This window comes from Pongo abelii, chromosome 16, assembly GCF_028885655.2.
Source record: "Pongo abelii isolate AG06213 chromosome 16, NHGRI_mPonAbe1-v2.0_pri, whole genome shotgun sequence".
NCBI lineage: Eukaryota > Metazoa > Chordata > Mammalia > Primates > Hominidae > Pongo > Pongo abelii.
In genome coordinates, this window is record NC_072001.2 from 103,474,989 (window position 1) to 103,493,225 (window position 18,237).

At 44.0% G+C, this 18,237-nt stretch overlaps 1 protein-coding gene across 3 annotated transcripts in view; it reads right to left on the minus strand.

Moving 5' to 3' along the window:
• ADAMTS17 (ADAM metallopeptidase with thrombospondin type 1 motif 17) overlaps positions 1-18,237 on the minus strand; it is a 367,718-nt gene that overhangs the window by 280,304 nt on the left and 69,177 nt on the right. For 2 of the 3 annotated variants that reach the window (XM_024232909.3, XM_063716751.1), the window contains exons 5-6: positions 7,312-7,395; positions 6,436-6,593 (exon numbers count right to left, since the gene is read on the minus strand). In XM_024232909.3, coding sequence (XP_024088677.2) covers positions 6,436-6,593; positions 7,312-7,395 — 242 coding nt within the window. The remainder of the gene's footprint in view (positions 1-6,435; positions 6,594-7,311; positions 7,396-18,237) is intronic. The other variant, XM_063716750.1, reaches the window with a different exon arrangement.

An 18,237-nucleotide genomic window follows, 5' to 3' on the forward strand; every position in this document is an offset into this window, starting at 1 on the left:
GGTCCAGCCCTGGCTCTGCAAGTACAAGGGGTTCATCTGGCCTCTTGTGGGGAAACCAGGGGTCTAGGCTCCTCTTTTCTAATACTGGATCATTCCTATGGTTCTTTATAAGTTTCCATGGTCAGGGATCAACTACAGAGGGCTGGCTGGGGCAGGACTCAGCCTGGGAGCCGGCTGAGGAGCCACAACCTGGCCCAGACACGGCCCCTCCCAGGCCCCATGCCCATCTTCTCTCAGGGCCCAAAGAACACTTGAGACCCACGCTTTTCATCACCTCACTCCAAAAGCAAGGTGACCTTCAGGGAAATGGAGAAGGAATATCATAAAGAGATGAAAAGGCCTAGTGACTTGATTTTTCCATCAGACTCCCTTTTAGAAGATGAAGGAATAGGCGATAGAAGCAGCACTGGCAGAGGGGAAAGCAAAGAAAATTAGAGCCATAGTTGTGCTCACTGGCCCCATACCTACCTAGCCCCAGCCCAACATTCAGCACCCTTCCCAATTCTGGTGTTTTGAGCAACACACACACACACACACACACACACACACACACACACACACTCTCTCTCTCTCTCTCTCTCTCTCTCTCTCTCCATCTCTCATACAAAGACCAGGCTGGCCCAGGACCTTGCTCCAGGGTTTCTCAGAGTTGTGAACAGGACATATTTAAAGCTTTGCCCCATTGTCTCAGCTGGGCAAAGGGAGAAAGGGACCGAGGCCTCAGTCTGACAGAAGAGAAGTGAAGCCACAGGCCAAGACCAAGGCGGGCTCTATTTTGCAGAGAGCCAGCCCTGTTGGCTGAGGAGGACTCCATCTCCATGCGTTCTCCCAGCCAGTGGCTGCCCTGAGGGGAAACAGCCAGTCTCAAATGACAGACCCCGAGGCACCACCCACTGCTTCACCGGAGGAAGAGGTGTGTTCAGCTCAGGGAGGGACAGCCACACTCAATTAGAGGCCTGTCTTGAAAAGGTCAGCTGAATCTGAATCTCTTTCCTTCCTGTTCAAGGTCCTTTCTCAGAAGAGAAGCAGCAAGCCACCTGCCTGCAGGGGCTGCTTTATCTCCAGGGAACCTGGCTTTGTTCCATTCATTATCGGGAGCACCCACTTTTTATGTCATCCCACTGCCAACTCATGTCAAACCCCCAGGCAGGGACTGTAGGGTTCACTTCAGGAATGAAAAAAGTGAGGGCTAGACTCGGCTCCCAGCCCCTACATCCATTGAAACCCCAAGGTGCATCCCTTGAGGCTGACGTGGATCTGCATGACAGGGCTGGCTTTGTGGGTGTCTGACCCATGTCCTGGGCTAACGCTCTGCTGTCGCGGGGTCCATGTTTTCATTTTGCATGGGGCACCACAAGTTACACAGCTGGTCCTGTGCATAACTCACAGCCAGGCATACAGCTGGGACTTAATACATTCTTTTATTAATTCACTGACGTTTCCAGACCCTTTCAAGGGGCCCTGCAAGCTACCCAGCAGCCACAGCCTCACGCGCGTGGGAAGCCTGGGAGCCTAACACCAAGTTCCACGGGTACTTGCTGAGACTTCACCACGCGCAAAGCCTGGCAAGAGGGTCCCTTGGCAGAAGGTGAAGGGAAGGGTGTCCCAAGGAGTTAGATGGTATTATGCTGGAGGGGAAGGTCTGGCCAGCGGGATCCTGGTGGTGCAGCTTCGGGCCAGCTGTGTCTGCTGTGGCGTCTCCCAGGCACTCTCACCCGGAGCACAGGCCCAGGCTCAAGGAGGAGTTCTCGACTTCAAGGAGGAGTGCTCTGCGTTCTAGGCTTTCTGGGTCAGATGTGGAGCCCAAGGTGAAGCCCTCCCAGGTGCTGAAGCCCCCGAGCCCTGGCCTCTGTGTGGGCTCCATGTGACCCCAGGCCCAGTCCACTCAGTGGTCCTTCCTAGTCCCAGACACAGCTGCAGAAAACCCAGCTTCAACCACTCTGGCTCAGCAGCTCCTGCTGGACATGATGTCATGCTCATGTCCTCCACGGCAGCCACCTAGCCACCTGTTTGTCAGGGAATGTCTGGGAGATTACACTGTCCAGCTTGGCCACAGCCCAGAAGGTGAAAAAAGAACCTTAAACAGGAGGAAATTCTCACGTTGGCCAGTCCTAGCTCAGGACCTGGAAGCTGTCCCCTGAGTGCAGCCAGGCCCGTGCAGCCTCAGCTCGGGTTATGGTGGGAGGAAATGACAGCTTCTCCAGGGCAGCAGCTGCCTCGCACCCAATCTCCTTGTGAAAACATCAGCCCGTTATTATCCCAACCTAGGGAATTGCAGCTCTCTACCTCTAGTTATTATACAAGGCTTCCTGGCCAACTCAGCTTCCTGCCCGACTCCAGTGCAGCCTCCCCCATCCTTCAAGGAGATCTTCAATTTAACATCTGCGAGGACCCAGAAGACAGGACGTGCACTGATCTTTCAGTCCAGCAGCTCCACAGCAGCAGGTGAGAGGGACTGTGATTGCTCATGTAGCTTCAAGGCGTCAGCCCAAAATGCAGAAGAAAGCTCGGGCTCCCGGGCCGGCAACAGCTAACAGCTATGCAAGACGCCAAATGCATCCTTCATCCAGACCCCAGCAGCCTACGGCTGACGAAACCTTGTTTTCTGTGTACATGGGTAAGGACATTGCCCACGCCCCCAGCATCCTCACCCAGAACCACTGCCATGCAATTAGGATCCCTCTCCAATGTGTTTAGTTAGAACAGAACATTTTTATTATGAATTTTTTTTATTGTGCTAATACACGAACATAAAATTTACTATCTTAACCATTGAGTGTAAAGCTCAGTAATGTTAATTAAATTCACACTGTCATGCAACCATCACCGCTATCCACCTCCAAAACCCTTCCGTCATCCCACACCAAAACTCTGTACCCACGAAATAATAACTCCCCATTCTCCCTTCTCCCCAGCTTCTGGCAACCACCATTCTTTATCTCTACGAATCTGACTACTGTAGGTACCTCATGTAAGTAGAATCATGCAGTATTTGTCCTTGAGGTTCATCCATGTTATAGCACGTGTCACAATCTCCTTCCTTTTTAAGGCTGAGTAATATTCTCTTGTACATATACAGCACATCTGTTTACCCATTCATCCATCGATGGACATACAGGTCACTCCCACCTTTTGGCTGTCATGAATAATGTTGCTGTGAACATGAGTGTTCAAATATCAGAGTCTCTGCTTTCAATTATTTTGAATTTCAGTTCTTTTGGGTTCAGAAGTGGGATCATATGGTAACTCTAGTTTTGATTTTTTGAGGTACCATCATCTGGTTTTCTATTGTGGCTGCACCATTTTACATTCCCATCAATGGTGCACAAAAGAGTTCAAATTTCTCCACATTCTTCCAACACTTGTTATTTTCCATTGTTTTGTGTGTTAGTCCATTTTCACGCCACTGATAAAGACATACTCAAGACCGGGCAATTTACAAAAGAAGAAGTTTAATGGACTTACAGTTCCACGTGGCTGGGGAGGCCTCACAATCATGCTGGAAGGCGAAAGGCACATCTCACATGGCAGCAGGCAGGGGAAGAGAGCTTGTGTAGGGAAACACCCCCTTATATAATCAGATCTTGTGAGACTTCTTCACAATCCCGAGAACAGCACAAGAAAGACCTGCCCCCACAATTCAATTACCTCCCAGCAGGTCCCTCCCACAACACGTGGGAATTCAAGATGAGATTTGGGTGGGGACACAGAAAAACCATATCATTTTGTTTTACAGTAGCCATTGTAAAAAGTGTGAGGTGTAGAAAAGAACATTTTTACACAAAATATTTCCTCTGTGGTAAGTTAGGAGGGCGAAAAATGAAAAGAAAGTCTAACTCATTGCATCTTTGCATTGACGGTGCGTCATGACTGCCGAGGTCTCTTTGTAAAAGGGCTAATACAGATGTCTTGTCAACAGTCATCTTGGTGACGTTTATTGCCTCTGAAAAAAACTGCCATTCATCCCCAAATGCAGACCACTTACAAGTGCTTTCTCCACTCAATGAAAGGAAACAGCAGGAAAGAGAGAAAACTTTTTCCATTGTAGGGAAAATTACCATAAGCCATTAACTATTTTTTAGCAAAACACCAGAAACTATAGATTTTCCATAGTATTTATGAAAACTCTTCTCAAAGTAGAGACCTTGGGAGTTTAGCTGCATATTCCACAGATGACGTTGTTCAACGTTCCTCTCTAGGAAAGTCTTTTCAGACCAAATATAATTACCATTTGGAAAATCAGCTCCATTTACTTATGATCACGCACAGACACAGTTCCCAAGGACTCTTGCTTGCTCCCTAAATCGAATCCACTCTCAAATCATGGTACCTTTCATCTGAATGCTGCGGCACCCAGGGTATTCTACAGAAAACCTCACAGTCCCCAAATGCCACTGCAAAGTGCCTTGAGCAACAGCGGCCTCTGGCCAGTGAGTGTGGGCAGCCACTGCCCTTGGGGAAGGTGGTGCCTGGAGGCTCCCAGTGCTCACTGGAGTGGGCAAGTCCAGGTCAAAAGCATGAACCAGGTCATGTTCATCCCTTAGTCCCTGGTGCCTGCTACTACATCAGCCACGTCATAGACAATCAGAATTATTAAAGAAACTTTTTCTAAAATGTCTCTTCAATAACTCTATGATAGAGCTTATATATGGATTATATATTTAATCATATCCTGTAGAAGCAGCAAGTGTTCTCCTAAGGGATTGGCACTCTAGAAAGCACACTGTTAAATGTGTAACAAAGCATACTCAGGGCTGGCAATCGACGAACCATCCACAGGAGTGAGCAGGCATCCATTTGGCAATGGGTGGCGGCATTGTGTCTATTCTAGGATTTTTTTTTTTGAGACAGAGTTTCGCTCTTGTCACCCAGGCTGGAGTGCAATGATCTCAGTTCACTGCAATCTCTGCCTCCCCAGTTCAAGCAATTCTCCTGCCTCAGCCTCCCAAGTAGCTGGGATTACAAGTGTGCACCACCACACCCAGCTAATTTTTGTATTTTTAGTAGAGATGGGGTTTCATAATGTTGGCCAAGCTGGTCTCGAACTCCTGACCTCAGGTGATCCGCCCACCTCAGCCTCCCAAAGTGCTGGGATTACTGGCGTGAGCCATCGCGCCCGGCTTATTCTGGGATTTTTTAAAGGAACGAAAACTGCACTGTCCGGTGTCTGGGGCTGGGGTCACAGAACTTCCCCAGATGACTGAGACGTCATGGGGCTCAGAGTTTGCAGCACATGGCCTGAGAAACGCAACCAAAAGCCTTTCTTGATTCAAAACCAAATGTTAAGTAAGATTTAACTCTTTGTGGAGGGCCAGGCATGGTGGCTCACACCTGTAATCCTAGCATTTTGGGAGGCCAAGGCAGGCAGATCACCTGAGGTCAGGGGTTCCAGACCAGCCTGGCCAACGTGGTGAAACCCCATCTCTATTAAAAATACAAAAATTAGCCGGGTGTGGTGGCACACGCCTGTAATCCCAGCTACTCAGGAGGCTGAGGCAGGAGAATCGCTTGAACCCAGGACGCAGAGGTTGCAGTGAGCCAGGATTGTGTCACACTGCACTCGAGCCTGGCAACAGAGGAGACTCCATCTCAAAAAAAACAAAACAAAAAACCTTTTTGTGGAGAAACAAACTGTCCCCAAGCTAAAGATATGATAAAGTTCTCCCTTCCACAACTTTACTTCCAAATTCACAGAGTTGGAAAAGCAAGCATGCAATTTGGGAAGTAATTTCTTTAAATTAAAAAAAAAGTCATTAAAATTCAAAGTTGACATATTCTTAGCAACTCCAATAAAAAGCTGGTATTTTTAATCTAATGGATTAAGTTACTAAGGAATATTTCTGTGTATTTTATAAAGGGAGAGTTTTGGTATGAACATGTAACACATTTTGTTTATGTTATTCAAGTAAAGCAACCAAAGAAAAATCAGTGTTCCTCAAAGAGGGTTGAAACATAAGAAAAAAAAATGATATAGCCACATCGACGTCAATGACATACAACAGTTGTATCCCCCAAAAAAGAAATGGTCCAAGTCCTGACCCTCAGTACCTGTGAATGTGACCCTACGTGGAAAAAGGGTCACTGCTGGTAGAATCAAGGTAAGACGTGGTCACACTGGAGTAAGATGAGCCCAAATCCCATGACTGTTGTCTTTATAGGAAGAGGGAAGTCTGGACAGAGACACACGCAGGGAAAACACCATGTGACAATGGAGGAGGGACAAAGGGGGACACAGCTACATGCCCAGGCATCGTACCTACCTCAGAGGTGGATACCACCGTTAACCCCCACTTACTAATGCGGAAACCAAAGCTCAGACAGGTGGCCCAAGGTCTGATTTCCAAGCCTGAATTCCTAACAACACGCCTATTTCTTCTCCGAAGGGAAATATCTTTTCCCTCTCGCATGTCAGCTACAGGCCAAATCCCATCTTACCTGGTCACAAACACAGCAGCATCCACCAGGGGCGGATCATCCTTCCCGCCAGGAACCTGGTTATTGCCGAGGTATCGCGCTCCTCCATACTCCTCGTTCTGCCAGTGACAGAAGCTCTCCAGGGACCGCTCACCATGGTGGCCAATGGACAACTTAGCCTAAAAAAAGTCAGGGGACAGTTAGAGACACAAACGCCTGGGAGGCCAGAGTTTATATCCAGACTATGACAAGGACCTTAAGGTGGAGGCAGTCACTCACTGAGACATCATTTGATGACTCACTGCCCTCGAAGAAAAGCCTGATGCTAGGGGGTATGTGGCATAGATCCAGAGAGACCATCAAGGGCCTTATATATAGGTGCAAATGAAGACTATGCTGTTTTAAAAAAAGCAGCTTCTTTTATGCAAACAGAACAGTATCCCAAACCAAGCGATGCTCCCTCAGTCTCACAGTGATGGCTTGACTCCGCAGGTAACATCAGCATGTGGGAAGGCGCTCCGTTGAAAGACCAGAAAATGATGCTGCTGTGAACCCAAACTGGGGTCAAAGCTCTAATGTAGTTTCAGAAGGGAAGCCACAACGCCAGAGACCTTGCCATCAAGTTTGCACCTATCCTAGAGACTCCATACGAGACCCTCCGGGAGTGGAGGGGGATGTGTGTGGGCTCACTGCTTAGGGTTCCCGGAGATTCTCAACAGCCCACCCTCACACCATGCTTCCAGTACTGATGCCGGCTTTCCTCTCACACTGGCAAAGCCACGGAGAGTGACGGAGACTAGCAACTCCCTGGAGCCCCGCTTGGCATTCAACAGCAATTGGGAAGCTCCCGCCCAGCCACATTTTCTGCATGCTTGAAAGGTGCCTGTCGGGACTTACAGGACGTTGTCGTAGCAGGACAAGCTTGGTCACTTGAATGTTAATTTTAATCCCCAGGCTCTGGTGCTGAAACATATTGTATACCTATCAAGACGGAAAAAAGAAATAAAGATATAAAGATAAAAAATTTAAAAAATACAGTAGTATCCTAGATGGGAACGTGGGACACAGAAAAGAGATTATGTAAAAATAAGGAAATAGAAATAAAGTGTAGACTTTAGTTTATGACACTGTATCAGTATTGGTGCATTAATTACAAGAAACATGCCATTCTAATACGAGAGGCCCATAATGGGGAAACTATGTATGGCAGCTCTCTGTACTAACTGATCAATTTTTCTGTACATCTAAAATTGTTCTAAAATACAAATTCCATTCATAAAAAATTTAAAAATCAATATTAAAAATAAACGTTGTACTCTTCCAGTACTAAAAAAAAAAAACTAAAGAATAATTATGTGAAATTCAAATGTCAGTGTCCATACATCAAGTCTTATTGGAACAAAAAATACATACGTGAGAAACATAACCCAGATTTTATTTAAAAGGTTGTCCAGGAAAGCCAAAAATGTCCTTAAAAATGGATTTGCCAAAAGAAAAATGTATATAAGAGAAACCTCTAGCATACACACGTGTGCAAACATACATATACAGTATGCTTATGTATATATATAAAGCTAAGCTGGAAATAGTTGGTTAAAAAAAAAACACGCATAGGAAAGGTGGTTTTGAAAAAAAGAAGGGGCAGAAGGCTGAAAACTTCCATTCTGGGCTTTCATGCTTGGGGTTTAAGGCGACTTTCATGAAGGGGCTGGGGGAGACAGATGCCTGCTGCTGAATGCCAGCCTGTGTCATCGCTAACCCTTGCCACACCCCACCAAGGCTGGTATCTCCACCACTCTCAGCTGGGAAACAGGGAAACCAGTTCATCGAGGTAAAGCCACCTGCGTGAGACCCACAGCCAGTCACAATGGCTTGATTCAAACTCAGCCTCATCCAGCCAAAAGGTCCACATTCCTTCTTTATTCCCTCAAGTCCCATTGTAACCAAAGTTTGTCACTGAAATAAACTGCAATAACAGAAAAGGACCTATCTTTCTCAATTTTGCATGTCTTGCTGCAGAACTTAATTGTAAGGACCTCAACAGCAAGCAGTCACAGGAAAGTGATTCAAGAGGAAGAGAAGGGGAACCTGGAATAAGGCGAAGGAGTCAAAGTTGACATGGATGGAAAAAGTCTACTGCAGCTGACGAGCCTCAGGTCATGACTCTGCCGAGTTCCTTTGCCATAACACGGAGAAAGCAGGATTGCGAGAGGTACGCAGAGAGCATAGTAAAGGTAGTGGCAGTTGGAAGGTTGGAGGGAACAAGAATGAGAATCTTTTAAATATTCTACTTGGTTTTTACCTATAGACATAACCCGGGAGGGAGAATTTTCCAGCAGGAACATTAAAACTTTCTCCAGCAGGTGCTGTGTTCACGTTATCAATACATCAGCAGCAGCAGCAAGCGATGAGCACGGTAGACAGCATCACCAGGGTCAACTCAGGCCAAGTGGAGCCGCTCAACACGGCTGCACCCAGCCCACAAGCGCTAGAAGCCAGGCACGCAGTGTTTGAGCATCTCCATGACAAAGGAATCAGCTGTGTCACTGCTCGAATTTTACTCTTTGAAAACATTACAGTTAAAAAAAACCCTATCTTTGTGTGACGTAATATTCTTTCACACAAGGAAAAATAGAACACATCCAGTTGTTCTGTTCTCACTTTTGTGATTTCCAAAATCTCCTTTCCTCAAGAACAACTAGCTGTTGTTTTCTTAATACTGGACCATCAACAAGCCAGTTCTGAAGTCATGTATTCACGACCCATCCCCAAGCCTGGGGGAGGAAGTGGGAAGCATCCAACTTGTTCCTGTTTTGATAGTTCGAGAACCATCCAATGGCTGTAATTCAAATTTTCCCTAAAATATTCAGCATCAGAATTGGGTCTAAACTGGAAAATTTCAGTTCAAAACATGAAAATTAGGAAGAATGAAAACTTGAAGTTATGAGGGAGAAAATTCAAGTTGCACAGTGTTCACTGAGATTGCACAGCACAGTCTAAACACTGCCTGTCATGCCAATCCCAGTCAAAACCAGAAACATTAAGGAATACTACACATTTAAAGAAGTAACACGAGAAAGTAATCCTCAGTGATATTCTGATATGCCACAAAAGGAAAGACTCCAAGGAACGGTGCAAGTTTCAGGAAGAACAAAACTGTAGGAACAAGCTCCCTTGTCAAAATCACCCATTTTCTCCTTGCCAGGTTGATGACAGTTCAGAGCCATGTGGTCCACAGACCATTAGCCCCAGGCTCAGTCGCCTCCCTTGGAACAAATGCCACTAAAAAGATGAGAGATGGAAGGGGGATGGGAAAGTTTCGTGTTCCAGGGGCTAGGGGGAGGCAAAAATGGGAAGGTGTTTAATGGGTACAGAGCTTCAGTTTTTCAAGATAAAAAAGCTGTAGAGATTGATCGCACAACAATGTGAACATAAGAATACTGAAACACACAGTTAAAAATGGCTAAGGTGGTAAATTTCAGGTTAAGTGTATTTTATAACAATTAAAAGTACAAAGTTAACGAATTAAAAAAACAAAGCTTTATGCTCTAAATAACGTTCTCTAACAAGCCTTGTAAGAAGACATTTCCCCTTGACATGTAACTAGGGCACTGACGTCCAAGAGAGCAGGTACCAAAGCCTGAGCACAGCTCAAGCACTTTGTCACCTGCCAGGTGCTGACCACAGGCTCTGACAAAGCTCAGAGCACAGGGCAAGGCGCACATTCAGAATCAATTGAGGTCCTGTGCCAAGCCAGGCGAGCCAGATGAAAATCCGATGACAGCCACAAAACACAAGGTACAAGCCTCAAAGACATGTAACAAAGTCTCATCTTCTTTTTTTTCCCATGGAAACTCATGCTCAGGAGAAGTCTTGGAGGCAATGGCTATATGATGTTTAGGGAGACACCTGGTTGGGGAGGGAACAGCGCAGCCAAGCGTCTGGAAATTCTGTCTCCGGCGTCCAGTTCTGGCTGCGTCCCAGCAAGTGTTCAGCCCTGGCTGCATTTGTCACATTTCCTTGGCAGCCTAGGGGCCTAGCAGGGTGGACCTGCCGCCTGCAGCACACTATGGCTTCTCTGACTAGGCAATGTGGGGACACAGTAAGGGAGGGGTAGACAGGGACCAGAGAAGGAGCCATGCTTGGAGGCACAAGGAGAGGAGCTGCTCTCCATGCCACGCTGGGCTTCACAAGGGCACCACCTACCTGTATGACCCAACGCCTCCCCCCAGAGCCACACGGGGACCTGTGGGTGACACTCTCAGGTTGCATACACTGCTATTAAGACCCCCAAACAGAAGAAAGCTATGCTCTGTAGCACAGTGTCTGAGTGGGGTCCCCAAAGCAGCAGCACCAACATTACCTGGGCACTTGTTGGAAATGCACATTCTGGAGTCCACCCCAGCCCCCACTGAAGCAGAGACCCTGGGGGTGGGCAGGCCATCTGTGTTGAACAGTGCTCCTTCCACACCCTGCTCCAGGGCCTCCACACCCACCGGAGTGTGGGAACCAGCCGGTGCTCTAGCACTATGCTAGTCTTGCTGGTCACCAGAGAAAGGCTTGTCTCTTTCACATGGTGATTGAGTAAAATTGATGTCATTTTCTCTCCAGACAGAACTTGCCTGGAACAGCTCAGGTTTTTCATTCCACTCCATGGTCGTTAAGGAATCTAAGAACAACCAAAGCTCTGTCAAGCGGCCCCATTTTCCAGCTTGGCTGCCCACACCCACGGTTTCTGGTATCAGCACCACCTGCTTCCGTCTGCAATTTGTTCTTTAAAATATTCCTGCTCCTGTGTCACTGCCACCCCAACCAAAGGAGAATCACATGATGTACACAGAAAACCAGCACAGCACATCTGGAAAACCCACAACTGTGGGGCCAGAGCACTGTGCTGCAGCTTAGGTCAGCTCGGGCGCCCGACCCGATGGAGGCTTCACCCTCCACATGTACCTGCACAGGTGAGTGGTTTGCCAGGGACACAGAGCCAGGAGCCAAACTCCATTCCCCCAGGTAAGAGGCAGGCAGAAGCATATTTTAAAACACTAACCGGAGCACATCCCTCTTCTGCTTAAGCCCATGCAGCAGCTTCCCACTGCCTGGAATGAAGCTGCCCTCCACAGCCTGGTCTCCTCACCTGCAAGGTCGGCCTGCCCGCTTGTCACTGTACCCCACCACCCTCCCCATCACCCACGAGCAACCAGCGATTTCTGTGCTTCTCCAATGCCAGCCTGACCACCACTGGCTGGTTGCTTATGCTGGCTTAACACCTTCCCCTCTAAGGCCACCTCACTCCTCTCAGAGAGATGGCCCTGATACCTGTCACTGCTGTCACCTGGTTCTCTGCAGGGCACTTACCATGCTCTGGTCTTCCTTCTCACTGGTTTGCATGTTGAATGCTGCCTGTCATTCCTACTACATGAGCTCTGTGAGGATGAGACCTCCAGTGGTCCCTACTCTATCCCAGAAGAGGACACAAGGGTCCCTAGCACACACTAAGTACCCAATAAATAAATCTGAGTAGAATCAGTCAATTGTTTTTATATTTCTGGTGAAACAAATAGAACCTAACATTTACCATCTCAACCATTTTTAAGTGTACGACCATGTACTTAACTGTAGTGTTAATTACATTCACGTTATTGTACAATTAACCTCCAGAACTCTTTTCATCCTCCAATACTGAAGCTCTATACTCAGGAAACACTAACACCCCTGCCCCCGACCCAACCCCCATTGTACTTTGTTCCTATGACTTGAACACTGCAGTCACCTCATGTAAGCAGAGTCATTTAGCACTTGTAGTTTTGTGACTGGCTTATGTCCTCAAAGTTCATCCATGTTGCGGCATGTGTGGGAATTTCCTTCCTTTTTAAGGCTGGATAATATTCCACTGTATGGGCACTCTGCATTTTGTTTATCTGCCCATCTGCCAGTGGACACCTTGGCTGTTTTTGCCATCTTTCGGCCATTGTGAATGATGCTGCTGTGAACACAGGTGTACAGATATCTCTTCCAGGCTCTGCTTTTAATCCATTTCTTTTTTTATTTTCATGATAGGTCTAAATGAATATATATTTATAATGTCAACATTTACTTTAGATCAAGGGGGATGTGTGCAGGTTGGTTACATGAGTATATTGTCTGATGCTGAAGTTTGGGGTACGAATCACCCCATCACCCAGGTACTGAGCATAGTACCCACAGGTAGTTCCTCAGCCCTTGCCCCCTTCCCTGTCTCCCTTCTCTAGTAGTCCCCAGTGTCTGCTGCCACCTTTTAAAAAATTTTATTTCTAATTTTTGCGGGTTCATAGTAGGCGTATACGTTTATGGGGTACATGAAATATTTTGATACAGGCATACAATGCATAATTATCCCATCAGGGTAAACAGAGTATCCATCACCTTAAAGCATTTATCCTTTGTATTACAGACAATCCATATACACTTTTAGTTATTTAAAAATGTACAATTATTGACTATAGTCACCCTGTTGTGCTATCAAATACCATATCTTATCCATTTTTCTAACTATTTTATTGTTGCCATCTTTATATCCACATGTACCCAGTGTTTAGCTCCCACTTATGAGTGAGAATATGCAGCATTTGGTTTTCTGATCCCGCATTGATTCACTTAAGATAATGGCCTTTAGCTGTATCCACGTTGCTGCAAAGGACGTGAGTTGTTCTTTCTTATGGCTGTGTCGTATTCTACGGTGTACATGTACCACATTTTCTTTTATCTAGTTTACCACTGATGGGCATCTAGGTTGATTCCATGTCTTTGCTATTCTGAATAGTGGTGTAATGAACATACGGTAGAATGATTTATATGCCTTTGGGTGTATACTCAGTAATGGGACTGCTGGGTCAAATGGTAGTTCTGTCTTGAGTTCTCTGAGAAATCTCCAAACTGCTCTGCACAGTGACTGAACTAATTTACCTTCCCACCAACAGCGTACGAGCATTTTTCTCTGCACCTTGCCAGCATCTGTTATTTTTCTGACTGTTTAATAATGACCATTCTCACTGGTGTTGAGATGGTGTCTTGTGGTATTGACTTGCATTGCTCTGATTATTGCTGATGTGGAGAATCTTTTCATATGTTTGTTGGCCGTGTGTATGTCTTCTTTTGAGAAGTGTCAGTTCATGTTTTTTGCACACTTTTTAACGGGGTTGCTTTTGCACTGTTTAAATTCCTTATAGATTCTGGATGTTAGACCTTTGTCAGATAGTTTGCAAATATTTTCTCCCATCCTGTAGCTTGTATTCTTATTAAACTACCAACATCATTTTCACAGAATTAGAAAAAAACTATTCTAAATTCCATATAGAACCAAAAAAGGGGCAGAACAGCCAAAGCAATCCTAAGCAAAAATAATAAAGCCAGAAGCATCACATTACCTGACTTCAAACTATACTAGAAGGTTACAGTAACCAAAAAACATGGCACTTATACAAAAACAAGACACACAGACCAATGGAACAGAAATAGGAACCCAGAAACAATGCCACATACCTACAACCATCTAATCTTTGACAAAGTTGACAAAAATAAGCAATAGGGAAAAGACTCCCCACTCAATAAATGGTACTGGGATAGCTAGCTAGCTATATGCAGAAGAATGAAACTGGACCCCTATTTTTCACCATATACAAAAATTAACTCAAGATGGATTAAAGATTAAATGCGAGTCCTCAAACTATAAAAACCTTAGAAGAAAACATAGGAAATACCTTTCTGGACAGCAGCCTTGGTAAAGAATTCACGACTAAGTCCTAAAAGCAATTGTGGCAAAAACAAAAATTGACAAGTGAGATCTATTAAACTAAAGAGCGTCTGTGCAGCAAAAGAAACTATCAATTCATTTATTTATGTACCCAGGAGTAGAGGTGTTGGGTCATATGTCATATGAGCAGGCTTCTTTTATACTCTAGCCTTTGTGGTAAACAGACACATTGCTGGGATTTTGATTGATTGATTTTTAATTTTTACTTTTTAGGGGCCAAACAGCATCTCTTGCTGTATTCATTGAGGAAAACTGCTCCCAGGAGGTGAGCTCTAGAGAATGGCAAGGATCCTCTTCCCACCATTGAAACCTCAGTGGATGGAAACTCACTCTGCCTGCCCTAGCAGCCTCAGAGCAGTCCTGTTCCCTGGATTCCCTTCCAGGCTCTGATTCCTGGAGGAGGGACAGTAGGCAGTCAGGAGATGTTCTCAGGACAGAGAAGCAGCAGCAGGAATCCAGCCTGAGAGGTCAAGCCTGCATGACCAGCCCTCACTCCTCACCTGACCTTAGCCTTCATCTCTCCTGCTTCCTGGCCTCCCAAGTTCCCTCCAAACTTTCCCCAAACTCTGAGCTTGGAGACTCAGTCCTCATTTTGATTCTGGATGCCTCCCTCTATAACTCCAAAACTGGGATTCCTTTTCTACTTCAGCCAGCCCAGATCCAGCACCTGTTGCTTGTAATCAAAATCCCCAACCAATACAAGAAGCACCAAATGCATTGCTCTAGGGTTTACAAGACTCCTTTCTTCCTTGTTCAAAAATGAGACCACTTTGCATGATGCCAGTTTTCTCTGGGACCTCTTCCAGGCTTCATAAGCCCTTAAAAATGGCCAAGGTGGATCTGCTCTGACTGCAGCCATTTCTTCTGTGACTCTGGAGCCATTTCTTCAACAGGGTGTGGATGAGAAGCCATTTGTAGCCGCCAGACATTCTTTCTTGGTGCAGTTTTTCTTTTTAACCATGCTTGTTTTATCTTCTCCATCTTGTACCACCCTCGGTAAAAGACAAGACCTAGAGGAGATGGCCCATAGTTCAGTAGCCTACCTCAGGGGCTGTGTAGGAAGGGTAAATATATTATTATAGTTATGCATTAACACTTTCAAACAGAGTTTAATACACCATATCCGTGGGATGTGCTTGGAATACAAAAGGCCCTCCAGAAGCAAATTTGCCAAGGAATTAAAAAAGTAAAGCCAGTGTTTGTTTCTGTGACTTCAGCACTGAATCCTTTGCAAAGGACACTGGTATATGGCATCAGTCATTCATTTATGCATTCACTGACTACACAAATATTTCTGGATCATCTCCTGCATGCATACCAGGCACTGAGAAAATGTTGATGGTGTAGACATAGTCCTACCTTGATGAGCTTATGGATACTGCAAAAGCAGGTGATATGTAGGATGTTTTTAAAAACTGTGGTAAAATATGCATAACATAAAATTTTACCATTTTAAACATTTTTAAGCTTACAATTAAGTGGCATTAAATATATTCACACTGTTACACACTATCACTACTACCTATCCCCAAAATTTTCTTCATCTTGTAAAGCTGAAACTCTGTACCCATTAGACAACTCTCCATTCTCTCCTCCCCCTTAGCCATCTGGCAAGCGCTATCCTACTTTCTGTCTTTGTGAATTCACTACCCTACGTAAGTGGAATCACAGTATTTGTTCTTTGGTGACTGGCTTATTTCATGTAGCATAATGTCTTCAGGGCTCATCTATGGTATAGCATGTGTCAGAATTGTTTTCCTTTTTAAGGCTGAATAATATTCCATTATACCTATATACTATATATTTATTTACCTACTCATCCATCTGTGGACACTTTGGGTTGCTTCCACCATTTAGTTATGGTGAATAATCCTTCTATGAACATTGGTGTATAAATATCTGTTCTTGTCCCTGCTTTGGGGTAAACATTTTTGGGTGTTTACTCAAAAGTGAAATTGCTGGATCATATGGTAATTCTGTTTCATTGAGGAATCATACCGTTTTCTATATATTCTCACTAATAATGTATAAAATTTCCCATTTTTCCGCATCATTGTCAACACCTCTTCTGTTTTGCTTTGGTGTTTTATTTTTGTTTTGTTTTGTTTTATAATAGCCATGGGAATGGATGTGAAATGGTACTTTATTATAGTTTTAATTTCCATTTCCCTGATGATTGATGCTAAGTATCTTTCCATGTACTTATTGGCCATTTGTACATCTTCTTTGTAAAAATGTCTACTTAAGTCCTCTCCCATTTTTTAAATTGAATTGCTTTTTTTTTCCTTCCTGGGTTTTAGAAGCTTTCTATACATTCTGGATATTATAAAATATTTGATTTGCAAATATTTCCTCCTATTCCGTGGGTTGCCATTTTACTTTGTTGATAGTATCCTTTGAAGCACAAGAGTTTTTAATTTTGATGAATTCCAATGTGTCTATTTTTCCTTTTGCTGCCTGTGCTTTTGGTGATGCATCCAAGAAATCACTGCCAAATCAAATCTCACAAAACTTTTCCCCTGTTTTTTCTTCTAAGAGTTTTACCTCTTCTGTTTAGGACTTTGATCCATTTTGAGTTAATTTTTGTGTATGTTAGATAATGATCTAACTTCATAGATATCCAGCCTTCCCAGCACCAATTCTTGAAAAGACCGTCACTTCTCTATTGAAGGTCTTGGCATCCTTATCAAAAATTATTTGACCATATATATAAGTGTTAATTGCTGAGCTCTACTTCATTCTACTGATCTTTGGGTTTGTCTTTATGTCAGTAAAGTGTTTTGATTATTATAGCTTTTGAGTAAATTTTGAAATGAGGAAGTGTGAGTCTTACTGTGTTCTTTTGTTCAAGATGGTTTTGGTTATTCAATGTCCTTTGAGATTTCATATGAATTTTAGAATGGATTTCTCTATCTCTGCAAAAAAGTCATTGGGATTTTGATAGAAATTGCATTGAATCTGTAAACTGCTTTGGGTGGCATTGATGTCCCAACAAGAAGTCTTCTACTCCATGAACGCGACGGCTGTCCATTTATGTCTTTAATTTCCTCCATTGATGTTTTACAGCTTTCCCTGTAAAACTCTATCCCTTATTTAGTTAATTCCTAAGTATTTCATTCTTTTTGATGCTGCTGAAGACAGAACTGTTTTCTTAATTTCCTTTTCAGATTACTGTTAGCATATAGAAATGCAGCTGATTTTTGTGGTTGGTTTAGTACGTGGCCACTTTGCAGAGAATTTATTAGCATTCTCTCTGTCTCTCTCTGTGTGTGTGTAAGATTTAGGGTTTTCTACATGTAACAAATATGTCATCTGTGAACAGAGATCATTTTACTACTTCTTTTCTTATTTGGATGCCTTCAATTTCTTTTTCTTGCCTAACTGCTCTAGCTAGAACTTCCAGTATTATGTTGAACAGAAGTAGCAAAAGCAGGCACTCTTGCCTTGTTTCAGATTTTAGAGAAAAAGCTTTCAGTCTTTCACCACTGAGTGTAATATTACCTGTGAGTTTTTCATATATGATCTTTATAATGTTGAGGTAGTTTCCTTCTATTCCTAGTCTATTGAGTGCTTTTATTATGAAAGGCTGAATTTTATCAAATTCTTTTCCTGTATAAATTGGGATGATCATTTTTTTCCTTTCATTTTGTTAATCGAGTATATCACTTTTTTTATTGATTTGCCTATGTTGAGCCATCCTTGCATTCCAGGAATAAAGCCCACTTGATCATGATGTATAATCATTTTAATATGCTATTGAATTTGGTTTCATAGCATTTTATTGAGGACTTTTACAACAATGAATATTTGAACTATTGTTTTCTTATTTATAAGGGACTGTAGTTTTGTTTCTTTTCTTTGGCTTTGTTATCAGGGAATGCCAGTCTCACAGAATGAGTTAGGAAGTATTCTCTCCTCTTCAGCTTTTTTGGAAGAATTTGAGGAGGACTAGTGTTAGCTCCCCTTTAAATGTTTGGTATAGTTTACCAATGAAGTCATAATGTACAGGGCTATTCTTTATTAGGAGGTTT